This window comes from Pipra filicauda, unplaced genomic scaffold, assembly GCF_003945595.2.
Source record: "Pipra filicauda isolate LSUMZ 115617 unplaced genomic scaffold, ASM394559v2 scaffold121_size3267253_pilon, whole genome shotgun sequence".
Classification (NCBI taxonomy): domain Eukaryota; kingdom Metazoa; phylum Chordata; class Aves; order Passeriformes; family Pipridae; genus Pipra; species Pipra filicauda.
Window position 1 is genome coordinate 2,971,342 of NW_024103674.1, and position 13,923 is coordinate 2,985,264.

General features: G+C 46.5%; 1 protein-coding gene across 1 annotated transcript in view; it reads right to left on the reverse strand.

Moving 5' to 3' along the window:
• DDX31 (DEAD-box helicase 31) overlaps nt 1-13,923 on the reverse strand; it is a 47,002-nt gene that overhangs the window by 1,477 nt on the left and 31,602 nt on the right. The window contains exons 18-19 of the mRNA XM_027739342.2: nt 12,793-12,904; nt 7,436-7,616 (exon numbers count right to left, since the gene is read on the reverse strand). Coding sequence (XP_027595143.1) covers nt 7,436-7,616; nt 12,793-12,904 — 293 coding nt within the window. The remainder of the gene's footprint in view (nt 1-7,435; nt 7,617-12,792; nt 12,905-13,923) is intronic.

Below are 13,923 nucleotides of genomic sequence, written 5' to 3' on the forward strand. Positions count from 1 at the left end.
ACAACACAGGGACCTCAGCAGTCTTACACCTTATAGCACTGCCTCATAATTCCTTCAGGTGTCCAAAGCCATGCTGGGGATTGCAGGAGAAGGAAGAACTTTTGGCTGCAGCAACAGATCAACCCATTCAGCAGGCCAAGCACACGAAGAAGGCAAGGGGAGCAAACTCTTGGCTGCCTGAGGGATTTCCTTGCCCCCTTTCCACAGCTTGTTTTCCATCCCTGTGTAGGTTTCATGGCTGGTGTGGATTTGGAAGGCTGGATCAGAACGATAAGAAGGATGGTGTGATGTTACCAGAGAAAGCTTTCCCTAGAACAGAAAGCCTGGAATACACAGACACTGCTACAGTCCCTGCAGCCTCCATTCTCACACGAATCAAACATTCCAGCTTTGCATTCACAGAAGGGCTTGAGACTGGACGTGCCAGAGAAATCAGACCCACGGCCACCACACAGTTTGAACTCACAGAAACCAAGGCAAAAGGACATAAAACACCTCAAAAGTGGCTGCAGTGCAGAGGGAGCCTGTGGGTGCACACACAGCACCAGCCCAGCTCTGCCAGGGCAGGTGTATCCTCTGCTCGGCCCCTCCATCACTGGATAAAGTTCCTGTTTGACACTCTGGTTGTGTCTCCAGGCTTTAACTACAGTAATTCCAGGGTTACCAAGCAACAGTTTACTTAACAACAGGGAACTATCTGCTGCAAAAGGACAAGGAATCCACCAGTAGCTGCGGGGGCTGAGCTGCAGCTCAGCAGGGGGGTTGTCCGACACTTTATTATCAATCAGGTGAAATCACTGCCCAATTAGTAAATCAATACCCCCTGCTGAGGTGATCAGCTGCACACAGAAAAGCAGGGATGCAGGGGAAAGGGAGGCTTCTCCCTCTAAGCCGGGCCCACGAAAATCAATGGAGTTGTGCTGTGGAACCTGTGCTGATCACCGAGAGAAGAAAAGCAGCTGTCAAGGCCCCGTTTAACCACGAGATGGAAGAGCTACAGGCAACAGCAACAGCCTGCAGTGACAGCACACCAGGAAGAGTGTGGAGCCAGGGCACCAGGTCAGGAGTCCTGGCTGGATCCTGATTCCTGTTGTAAACCTGTAAATTCCCCTCTCTGCTCAGCTGGTGACAGTCTCTGGGGCTCTGCCAGAGCCTTCCAGATAACACTGGTGAGGAAAGGTGCCCTGTGGTTATGAGACAAAGCCCAGGAGAACAGAGGGAGACCCTACTACTCACCCCCTGAGCATCCCTGGGCAAAGTATTTAATCTCTTTGGCTTCCATGTCTCTTCTCCCACCTCCTAACCCGGGATGGCTGGGTTTTCCCTGCTCCTGAAGGCTGGAGTGATGGTAATGCAGGAGAGCTGTGTGGTGACACTGGATACTGTGACAAAAAGCTTCACAGAAAGGCTGCAAATGTAAGATGCATTTGCAACAGAGACAGAACCCATGTTCCCATCACTGGATAAACACATGGATTGTCAGCATCTCTGTCTGTGATCTCATGTCTAGGTATCATATTGAGCCCTAATGAGAACACATAATGCTGATAAGGGGCAGAGAAATCCCCACCCTTTAAATCCCTCCCTCCAAACACAGCAATCTTTGGGGGGGGGGGGGGGAATTGCACTGAATTGGGTGGTGCAGCTACTGGGAAGTCACAGGGCAAAAAAGATTCTCTGATGACTGACCCATCCCAAAGTGCTACAGTGCCATGATTTCAGCAGTGCTTAAAGGAGAAAGGAATGTTCATACAGATGAGAGAATATTAAGTTTTATTAACTGGGGGTAAATGAGACAGAAACAGCCATAACTTGGTTTAGAGCTGCCTGAGCACATCTGTAATTAAGCTGCAACCTCACAAAAGGTGGTAGCAAGACCCTCAGCAAAGAGACAACAGAGAAATTGTCCCCAGATGACTTTGTTAGATCCTGGAAGTCTGGAAAAGACCAGGCCAGAGACAAAGTTTTAAAGGTTAAAAAAAAGCTCTGTCCTCCTCCAGAAAATTGGAGGAATGAATTTATTTACTCTTTAAACATGAGAAACTTGTGAACCTTGCTAAATACAGAATTATCTCAGAAGAGATCTGCAGTAAATCTTTTTTCACATCATGAAAAAAAAAACCCCAAACCCAAAAAACACAAGGGGTGAACACAGCACAGGTGATGAGTATCAAATCCTCCCTGTTGTCTCCAACTGCCTCCTGCTCTGCTACAAGATACCAACCAACCACAGAAGTCCCACCCAACTTAGAGGCATCACCTTAAGATACTCAGTTAGTGATTTCCACACACCTTGGGTGATCGATGGCTTTGTGAGTTCCAAAGGCACCATCCACTGAATTCCACAGCCACCAACAACAAGACAGTGGAGTAACAGAGACTGTACTGTGGCAAAGAAAAAAACCAAACACTGAACTAAGCCCTGAGGATGTTTTCCACAAAGCTGAGAGGCTGTGGACAGCTCCAAGGCACAGAGGAGAGACGAAGAACAGCACACACAAACTGTTCTGTTTCTATTTAACATCCCCTTTATCTCCCAAGCATTCCTGAGCAGATCATAAGGATGATCAGGCTTCACCTGATTTAGTTGGATCGCATTTGTTACAATATGCAAACCACAATCCTGGATATGGAGACTCAAACCTTTTGGTGGGCAGGGACCAAGTAACAACAACAAGAAAAGGGACAAGCATGACACCATTTTTCAAGTTCTTTTCAAAATCCCAATATGTGTGTCTCACTGGCACATCTGCTTCATTAGAGAACTGAATGACAAGCTGATCTCCAAGCCAAAAACTCCTTCATGCCACAGTAGTGGCACATATACATGAAGGGTTCCTTGGGTATCATCTGCTGGCTCAGAAGACACCTCTGCTCATCTTTTTACCTCAGTGGTGAGTAAGCTTCTTAGAGGTGTCTCCCTCAACTTGGTTGGCACTGCTGCCTGTTCCTTTGTCTTGAGCTGTGTGAAATGCTGCTGCAATGCAGTGCAGCAAGTGTGGTGACCTTTAACCAACTCCCAGCATCTGCAGCAACCAAAGGCTCCCCAGTTGCTCCAGCTGAGGGACAAGGAGTAGGAAGTTGTGACGCACGGCCCCAGAGCTCATGGTGTGTCTTTGGAGGAGACAGGAGTGGGCTGTTTCATTTATCAGAAAACATTTCAACCTGGATTGCACTATCAATCTGCCTGACAGCATCTCCAACAGCTCTTTGACACCGTGCCAGCAGCAGAGCTGGGTTACCTCTGGGCCAAGGCTGCTGCAACACCTGCTTTTTCTACTTATAGTGTTGGATGAACCATCTGCAGCCAATGCAACCCTGTTTGGGTTGGTTTTTCTGCTGTTGTTTTTGCAGAGTGGGGGCAAGAAATCCATCAGCAATCCTACACTGCTCTCGACAGGTCAACAGATGGCCCAGGTCCTCTGTTCCCAGCTGATGCAGATGCTTGAGAAGATCGAGGAAAATTATTACCCAGCCAGAATGAGCACCAAGCCTGTTCCAGAACACCCAGAGCAGGGTGGCCTTCATGCCAAGGTGTGCTGAACAGCAAAGCCCACCTCACCCTACTGAAGTCAACTGTATTTCAGCTACAAAGAGACAAACCCCCAGTTTCACTTTCACTACCATCCCTTGGCTGTCGCCCCATGGAAAAAGAAAAGCAGCACTGGAAGGTTGGGAAACCTCCCAGGATTCTTGCTTCTGTCAGGCTCTTTCCCAGCCTAAAGGATAGAATATATTTCAATTGCAGAGAGGTAATTTTTGGTGCATACCACACAGCACAGAGGTTTTCCAGCACTATTTGCTTGCTCAGAGATGGAACAAAGGCTCTGTGCTGTGGCCACGGTGGAACAGGACAGTAATAAAGGGCACTGCAGTGTGCAGATAACAATCAGATGGATTTTACAACTATGAAACTTTAATTCCATAACAGGACTTTTTTATAACATCATGATGTGGTAAACAGGACTCATCTGTGTCCCTGAACTGCCTTAATGAAGAGTGATGGTGATGTTTCCTTTTGCAGCAGCCACGTCTCTTACTCTAATTTTTGGATCCATCTGCACTCCAGCCCATGGATACACACTCTTACCTGAGCTCCATTCTGGCTTTCTAGAGCAGAATGCCCAAACCAAGAGAAATTCCCAGTGGGCAAAATTCCAAACTTGCATTTTGACTAATTAAGTGATATTAAGAAAGCTCTAAATGTGCAGGTAAAAACTGGCAGGCAAACTGCTTCTAATGATTAGAAAACTGTTGTTCAGGGAGGCCCAGCTGCAGCCTTGAGTCACAAGCCCTGTATTAGTCTTTCCATAATTGTCAGTGCCAAGATGTTCAAAAGTGGAATCAAGGATATGAGATGGGAGAGAAGATAAAAGGCTACGAGCTTTCACCCTTTGCTGCCTTGGCCATGCAAAGGAGGACACACAGGGTTACAAGGTGTATTTCCCAGGAGTTGTCTAATTCTATCTGACCACTAAATGCTGAAGAATGAATTAAAACAATGATCTTGCAGCCAAAACCTTCAAGGCATGCTGACCTCCATATTCAGAGCAATGGCACTGTAATAACGATGTACATAAATGCCCTTAAACACCTTGGACACCTTGGAGAAGCACCCTGGACACCTTTTCTTGATCTCATTTTAGTTAAGCCTTGGGACTTAAACTCTGAAGCATGAGGGGGTTTTTACCTTAGTTTTTATATCACTTTCTGCATGTGCTGTAGCAGCTAATATGTTATTTTAAGTAAACTCAATCTTTCTGAGCGTTTCTGGCATCAGAGATTCCTCTAGCAAGGAGTTTCACAGATTCTACTGAACTTAAAGATTCGTCTCTTTCTTTGTAATGGCTTGTACTCACAAAGGAGGCAAATTAAGTTGCAACTCCTCATTGCAGTGGAACCCTCTGGGGGCACACACTGGGCTTCCTGAGTTCAAAAGGAGAAAACAGACCATCAGTCGCCACAGAAGCCCATAAAAGCCCCCTGATCCAAAATGCAAAAGACTTGAGTAGCACAGGGATGGATGGTGGAATGGCAGTAGGTCTTTGGCATCTGCATTGTGAGGGAGTCAAAAGACATGTCTATCTGGCATGTCAGCGACTTCCTCGGCACGCTGCTCCTCCGCAGCGAGCGAGGGACAGCTAATCCCTCAATGGAAGTGGGATCAGCTTCCTTGCATCCACCCTGCAGTAAAAGCATGAGCCCAGACACTTACTAAGCTGATGTACTGTAACTCAATATACAGTATCTGGTTCGTGTGCTCCTCTCTCACCTAAACACAGCATTTCGACTTTCACAAACGTCGCGAGCAGTTATTTTTTTTCCTTCTTCAGATCGGGTTTTGCAAGACCCACCGCGGCAAAGGGGACAGCTGGTTTGCACAAAGAGCTTTAAAAAATACATGGAAGTTTACATGGGCATTCAGGAGAGGGCTGCTCCCACATTTCAGCACTGAAACATCACACACCTGGCTGCTCCCTCTCGCTGTCTCACCTTCCCCAAGCAGGCTCTCCAAGGAGGCGTGAAGCACAAAAGGAGACTTCAAAAGAAATGAAAAGTTTTCTTTGTCCTCTTAAGGAAACACTTAACGATTGCCTTTACCCCACTTTCACCCTGGACTGCCTGTTCTTTATTCTCCAGGCAGGTGCTGAGAGATGAGGCTTTAGTGAGCAGCCTGATCAAAAACAAGTATCGGGTGTTGGGAGACAATGTGTAATACGACAACCAGCACTCACAGTATCACGTGAGAAATATAATTAAAAAGATTGCTCTGAGACTGTGCTGTTATAATTTCAAGCCTTGCATTTTACAACTAAAACCCATTTGTCTTCTAAACGGCAGGCTGAATTTTGCTTTCTGCTCTGTCAGTGTGAAATCAAAAGCAATTCTCTAAGTTAACGGCACTATCTTGGATTTGTGCCAGTGGAGACTGAATATCAATCTATATTCACTTTCTCTAAACTATCCTATAAATACTAATTTATCCTCTCTCTTTATTTAATTTTTTAAGCACACACAGAGAAAGCTGATTAGAAACAAGTTTCACAGGCAGGAACAATTGTTGCACATCACAACTTTGGCTGCTTCTGCAGGGTCTTAACTTTCCAGATGCTCCTGGATTTGAAATCTGGAGCTTGAGCCGTGACAAACCTGAGCAAAGTCTGCCCACTTTCCCTGAGCTGCAATTATATGATCCACGTGCAAATGAGCTTTCAAATCACTCTCAGACCATTTGTTCCAACACCTCCACATCCCCCAACCCCACACATCCTGTGCATAAACTACCTACTGTATCTTGAGCTTGTCTGTGCTATAATGGGATGAAGACTTGGGGAGGAGGAACCCGAGTCTAAAAGAGGTTTGTAACAAGGGAAAAAGTAGCTCTAACAGAGTAGCAACATCACAGGAACAGAGAGAGGCATTGTTACAGCCCAAGTAATCCTGTGACACGCTACTGTCAGTCATAGCTTGACACCCTGCTGGGCCAGCAAGACATCAAAGCCCACCCCATACCATCTTACATGCTCTTTATCAGCTAATCAGGCTATTCTTCCCGAAATAAAGCTCCGTTAAATCCCCTGCTCACAGGGGCATTCCCATCCTGTTGCCCATCTGCTGAGGAGGGTCAGCTGGAGCAGGAGGCAGAGCAGTGGCCTGTCCCTGGTGGCTTCTGAAAGCAGGACAATGCAGGCTCCAACTTCTTATTTTAAAATCCCTTCCCCTTGCATTTTTTTTTTTTTTTACCACAAGATATGTACATGTGCAGGAGATGTGACCAGCCCAGGAACAATTATGTGGATTAATGCTTTCATTGCACAGCTAACGTTTGCTAACAGAGTCTGTAGCAACAATTACATGGAAAGAGTCACAATTGATGCTGATAAAGAAAAAATATTCTCCTCCTTTGAATTATTGCAGTGATTTTACTGGCAAGCCAGAGGTTCCCACCCTGCCATTGAGGGAAGAGAGCATGTCCTTAACATTGTAATATCAGGATTATCTGTCCTGTGGAACCAACCCAGAGTAGCCAGGATCAGATGTACTGAGCATCTTCAGCTCCCTTTCAAGCACAGAAAAGGATTTAGGGCTCTGCTCCTCCATCAGGGAGTCTCCAATTCCTTACAGAGAATAGGATTACCCAGGAACATCCCTGTGCACACACCAGAGGGGACAGAGCTCTAACTCCAAGTTTGCTGCAGACTCTTCCTGGGAGAAGATCTCACATGATTTTGCAGAAATGCTTTTGCCAGAACTACTTAAATCTACAGGGAGCAAAGCACAGGTTTGTAGAAGGATCATTTCTACCAGCAGATCTGCCTTTTGATTTACACTCGAGTCCTGGAGCAGGCACCAGGAATCCACCTTGAGGAGCAAAGCACACCACAGTGTGTCATGTGGTGTTCCCTGGCTCAGGAACCAGCTCAGCTTGGCTCACCTTTTTGGTCTTGGCTTGGTTTTCTTCTTTGAGCCTGCAGTTGGAAGAGCAGTCAGGTTCTGGGGGGCATCTCTCAGGCCAAAGCTCTTCGCCACGTGACCCAGGTGGAGAGACTTGATGTGGAAGATGTGCTTGAGGTTCCTGGGGTAGGTGGTATAGGCACAAAGGAAAGACTGCAGTGCTGAGGGGAAGAAAAAAAAAAAAAAAAAAGGGGTGAATTCTGTTTGCTGCTGCATTTTTATATATATACACTTAAAGATTCAGCTGTTCCAGCTGAAGGGACATCGGTCTTGTCCTTTGGGACACCTTCTGGTCAGCAGCTGGTAGGAAAGGCTGGCATGTTAAAAATCTGTGAAGGTTGCATAGTAATAGTACAATCCCAAAAGGAGAAGGTGGGTGCTGGAGAGGTGTCAGGAACTGAAACAAAGGCACATTAAATTGCATTGGGTTTGCCTCCTGCAAGGGGGCCCCTTCAGCCCAAGAAGGTGATGTTTGTAGCTCGTCTCATAAGAGTCATTGACAATGAATGGCTACAGAGGAGGGGAGAGAGGGAATAGAGATACAGGGATGAAGAGAGGGAAAGAGAAGCATGGAAATGGCACAGGAAGGCTCCTCTGATATTAGAGTCCCAGTAGTCCATGCATTTTTCACCAGTTACCAGCTAGTCCCTTATAAATATCTGAGAGCCGGATGGATTTCCTGACTCATCAGCACACTGAGAACAGAGCTCACCTTCTCAAAAGGGAAAAATAATAGAACTGTGCGCAAATTTCCCTTCACATCTTTATACTCCTGTAATGCCCTTCCCCTCAGGGCTCATTGCTCTAAAGACAATCATCCACTAATATGAGCACTACCTCTGCTCCTCCCCGGAACGCTCACTCCACCCAGGCTGTCCCCTCTGCTCTGGGAATAGAGGGACTTCCAGCAAGGAAACTCTACAGCTCAGAAAATGCCTCCCTTCAATCCCCTGCTGCTCCCCTGCTTGCTAAACCTCCTGTGTCCCCCCCAAGCCCTCACTCCAACCAGCACCTGCCTCTTTCTCTCCCTCTCACTCCTGGCAGCAGCAAGCTCTAAACTCTCACCTCTCCTGCCCTTGCCCGTTGAGCTACCGGACCAGCAAGTTTGCCCACAGCTTATGTCTAATCTCTTGGCAGCAGCCGGAGATTGGAGTTTATGAACAGTAATAAAAATGTCATTTTAGCAGATCAGCTCCTGGAAGGACCCAGGGAATCCATCAAAGCTCTGTTTACTGAGCAAAGCGAACTCCTTTTCCCAATCGATGGGAAGAAAAGATTGAGTTTTTTGTACCTTCTTCCCAATTTCACAAAACTCCTCTTTCAGAGGCACCCGAGCACCAAGAGACCTGTGTTTTCCCAAAAAAGAGAATGCTAAATTCCAAATACTCTGTCTCGGTGTCTCTTCTGAAGGCCATCCTGCTGAGGGCTTATAAACCAGCCCAAGTGCCTTCAAAACCCCCTGTTCTGCTGCTTTTTTTTCACAAAGTTATTGGTCAAATTCACCTGTGAGAAGGTGTAACTCTTCAAAAGGAACAATAGGAACTTGCTCCCGCTCTGAATTCAGTCCCATCGGAGCCAGTACAGCTCTGTCTCACAGCATCTGGAAGGGTGGATACTACAGATCCTGTTATTATGAAGGCTGAGCTCAGCTCCCACAGCCGTGCAGAGAGGAAAGGCTGCTGGTACCAACTCCCCAGATCAGTTAAATAATCAAAGTGTCAAAGGCCCCTCTCTTCCCAAAAAGTCCTGACAGGCATCTGCCAGACTCAGCTCTGAGTCAGGGAATGCTGCAGGACACTAACCCAGAGCTGAACCAACAGGTCAAAACCCCAGCCCAGAAAACTGCTTCACTCCCCAGGAGCTCAGAGCTGCTGATGTTCATTACAGCACCCACGAGACTAAAATGAAGACCTTTGCAGATGTGAAAATCTTTACTATCAGGTCTTTAGACCTCTCAGTGTTGTCAGAGTCATGTTTTCTGGCTTTTATGTGCAATTAAAGTGGCCAGATACTAAAAGCTTTTTTTTTTTTTAAAGTTCAAATTCTTTTATGATTTTGTGATCAAAGAGACAGAGCTTTATAAAAACAACTCACAAAGACTGGTAACAGTGCTGGTCAGGCCATAATTCATGTAAAGGATTCCTCATCTTAAAAGTCATAGGAGCAAACTGCCTGAGCTGTTACAGTTTTTGCCACACCAACATGAGTCTAAGGTAACATATACTGGCTTGGGGTGGGATTCAGACTTGGGCTCATATAAGAGAATGGATTTAGATTAGTCCTTTCCACCTGTGCATCCCCATCTTCCTACAGGAAATGGAAGTGTGGAAAGTCAGAGGAAAAAAGAAAAAAAAGGTGCTATATATGATGGGGGTTTAGATGGATTGGTTTGTTGTTCTTTTAACCAGGGGACAAGAGGGTAATAGATATGAAAGTGAGACAGGTGACATAACCTGTTCCCTGTGCTCCCAGGTGAGAGCTCCCAGCACTGGCCCCAGGGCACAGCCTCAGCCACAGGATAAACCAGGAGGCACTTTGCTGGAGTGGGAACAGGAGGGAAGGATGCCCCAAACCCATCATGGATTCGAGCACTGTGCCCCAGCAGTGGAATCCTGCAACTCTGCTGTCCCTCTCCACACACGGGTGCAGAGGACAGAAAGGATGAGGCAAAATGCTCAACTATTGGCTGTAAAATTGGGAAACATGGAGGAGGACGGCAGGGTTTGCTTCCTTACCCTTTCTGCACTCTCAGGAGCACAAAGGATCACAGTCTCCTGAGCTCTGTCTGTCCCCACAGCTCCAAAAGGAAGCGCCTGTCACCACACAACCCTTCGGACGAGAATCCCCCACTTCCCAAAAGGGGCTCCACACTTGATCAATTCATCCTTCAAGTAGCAGGGCCCAGCCAGACCCCTCCTCCCACCCACCTCACTGCTGCTGATCAGTCAATCAAGTCTGAAGGGCAGCACCTTCACTGAACCATTCCATTTGAGTGGGAAAACCACGGGACCCCGAGCCAGAAGGGGAGAGCGGGCAGGGAGCCACTCGCCTTTCGAAAGCAGGGCTGCAGAGCAAACACTGCTTATTAACATTGACTGGGTCAGAAAATGGGGAAAAGCAGGAAAAGAGAGAGAAACAAATGCACCTCTGGCACAGTTTCCAATTGATTGTCTGCCATGAAAGCAAAAGCCAGCTGCCATGTTAATTATTCATGATGCCTGGCTCAGAGGGGAGGAAGAGGGGGCTTATGGAAGCCACTCAGCAGTGGAAAATTTGCATATGTAGATAGCAGAGTTGGAAAAAGAGGTGGAGTGCTCCTCTACAAGATAAATGGGATGCACACCATTTCAGCATTTCCTGATGTGTTCTCTGCACTTCTTGTCTGTGGCTCAAGAAGTTATTAATGCTGAGCTCAGCAACAAGTGTGGGTGGGTGGGTGTGTGCACACACAGTGACACACTCTGTGGAAGGAGAAACCACTGAGGTTTTCTAGGTGGGACCACAGTGGTTGTCCCTGTCACAGACATCTCAGGTTAGAAGTTTGCATGGGGTATATGAAATCCCAGGGGAGCAGCAAGAAGCTCATCCAGGCAGAATGAAGGACTATGATCATATTAGCCACATGCTTTGAGACTGTGGATTTAAAAGCTATAAAAGTAATTGCACCAGGCAAGTAGAACAACACACCTGAAAATGGGTGCAAGCTGCTTGTGTAGCAAGTCTCCAACACTTTCACTGTAGGAAAAAGGTGTTTCAAAACCCCAAGGGACTAAAATCAGCACTGCAGCAGCTGGAGGTGGGGTGAGAAATCAGCCCAGTGACTTGCAGTGGCAGGGAGAGAGCAAAGAGAAAAACTAGAATTTCAAATACTTTGCCCATCAGCACAGCCACACATCATTAAAAGCATTGCAGATTAATTTGGAGTAAGCAGGCAGTCCCAGTAGCTGCTTTAATTATTCTATGTCATCACCTAATAAGTTAGTACAACACTCAGGAAAAAAACAGCACCTTTGACCTCTTGAACAATCACTTCTCAGGACTCCAGATAATTTTTTTATCTTGGAAAGTCTCCCCTTCTCCAGTTTCTCCAGAAACTGGAGAAGGCTCAAAGGCCAATTTCCCCATTTGGTTTTGGACCCCTTAGAGAGTGATTTAAGTAGTTTAGCACACGTGGTACACCTGCACCAGACCTGTATGCACATGCATACAGAATGGTAAACAGAAATGATGCAGACCATTAAAACCCATCTCACCAGGACCCCTCTCAACTGGAAGTGCTGCAGAACTGTCATAACAGGACTTCTACACAAGCTGAGAGAGGAGAATTTGACTCAGATCAAAGTGACAAATGAGGTAAAAAAGAAAACAATCAGGAAGGGAGACATGTGGGAAGAGGAGATTCAAAAAAGGGGAAAGGCTCTGGTCCTAAATATTGTGAGCAAGAGTGGTTTAGTCTCTCACATAAAGAGTTTGTGTTTTGTGGACTCGTCTCAATAACTCAAATTCCAAGGAGCTTTGGGGTTCCCATATTCCCCTTACAGTAGCTCTCAAGTTCTCAGGTGCACCCACTCCAAACACAACAGCACATGGAACAGGGGTGCCCACCCTGCACCACCTTTTTGGCTCCTCTCTGGCGACTGTTCAGTGTCTATTTTCCTACCACATCCCTGGCAAGTTTTTCATCTTTCTCTCATATATACCTTCCTCTGAATTTTCCAAACTGAGAGGCAGAAGGGAAGAGTCTTACACTGCTCAGTGACAACTGCTGTGCATCCTGCTTGGCAAAGATGGGAGATCAAGTCCCAGATTTGCATGTAACTACAATTATTAAATCCACCCCAGTTTTTTGTCTTCCTGCCTTCTTGAGTTGTTGCCCTCTCTCATTTTCCTCCCATCCCACACAACAACTTCCTCTCTTATATCCCTGCCTGTTAAGAGCTGCTCCCAAGGCATCCTGCCTTACAGGCTTCAAATTCATCCCTAGTGTGAACTGAAGGCATCCAACGGGAATTGCACCAGGATGTGGTGGAGCAAGTCACCCACTCCCTTCCCAGCACAACACACACAATCCATTCACTCCTGCGACTGGGTCAGGGCCCTTGGAAGTGAATCCCATCAAAAGCCAAGATTAAATCCCATTTGCACGTAATGTGGGAACACAAGAAATTACCATTTAATATCATCCCAAAGCCTTCTGGGCCTGTCTCAACCCCCTACAGAGCCCAGCGGCCCCAAAATGTTTCTTCCAGGCCTTTTCCCTGAAGCTCTTCCCCAGAAGAAAAGGCTGGCAGCTCATCTGAGCCCTCCTGGAATAGCTGGAAGGAAGCACACACTGACCTTTCTTTGCCCACCGGACCATCCCCTCGCTGGAGTGAACGTGATTTTCAAATTTGGTTTGCAGGACCGTGGCCCTCTCCCGGACTTCCTGAGGGTTGGTGCCACAGGATTTCTACCAGGGAGGCGGGAGGATTAGAGGAAAGAGAGAATGTGAGTCAGGAATAATGAAGCAGTTTACAATAGATTTAATAACAGTAAAATCACACAGTAACTACCCAGGGGCCAACAAAGGTAATCCTCTCAATATTACTAGAGGAAAAAAAAAAAAAAAATCCAGATAAAAATGTTAAAGTCAGAGCAGCCAGTGAGGGCTGTGTGGTGGGGAGAGCAAATCAGTTTTAATTTTGTGTTTTCTAACATCTGTCACGTATCTTTTTTTATCTTTCTCCATTGCTTTTTTTCTTTTTTTTCCCCTTTCCTCTTTTTATTTTTCTTCCAGGTTCAACAGGCCAGATCCCACTCCTTGTTTCCATTGGAGTTATTTGGAGTAACTTCTCCCAGACTCTACACTAACAGTTGTAGGCTGATATTGCAAATTCCCCCGTGCACTTCCCCAAAACACCTGCACTTGGTTCCTGGGACTTGTGGGGCAGGAGATCCATGAGATCTACATTTACCCCCAAGCTCCAGAGAAGAGACCAAATTCAGTACCTGTGAACAAAGGCGACTAAATGAACTTCTCATTAATTCCTTCACTAATTTCTACATGGAATTTTCTCATTGTCAACACATCACACTTGACTGGAACTGCCATCATTTGGCTCGTCTAGAAGAAGACACCAAAGGCATGACAGAATAAACTTCCTTAGACCAAAAAGGGCAGTTCTGCACGTGCCCAAGCTTTCCTGGGATCAGAGTGAGGGATGCAGTTCAGGAAATGGAAAACAAACATTCCTGGGAGCAAGCTGTTACTGGGAGGAGAAGAGAGGCTGCCTCTCTCCCTAAGGCACCCAGGCAGAGAAAGGAAGTGTGGACCAGGAAACAAGTGAATTTTTGATGGAAAGCTGACAGCAAAGTGCAAAGCCAGGCATCCATGGATGTGCACCTCTCCCAGGAAAGGGCCACAGTTCTCAAATACTCCTCAGACAGGAACCAGCATCCAAAGTCTAACAGTGCCAAATCCAAGGCAGA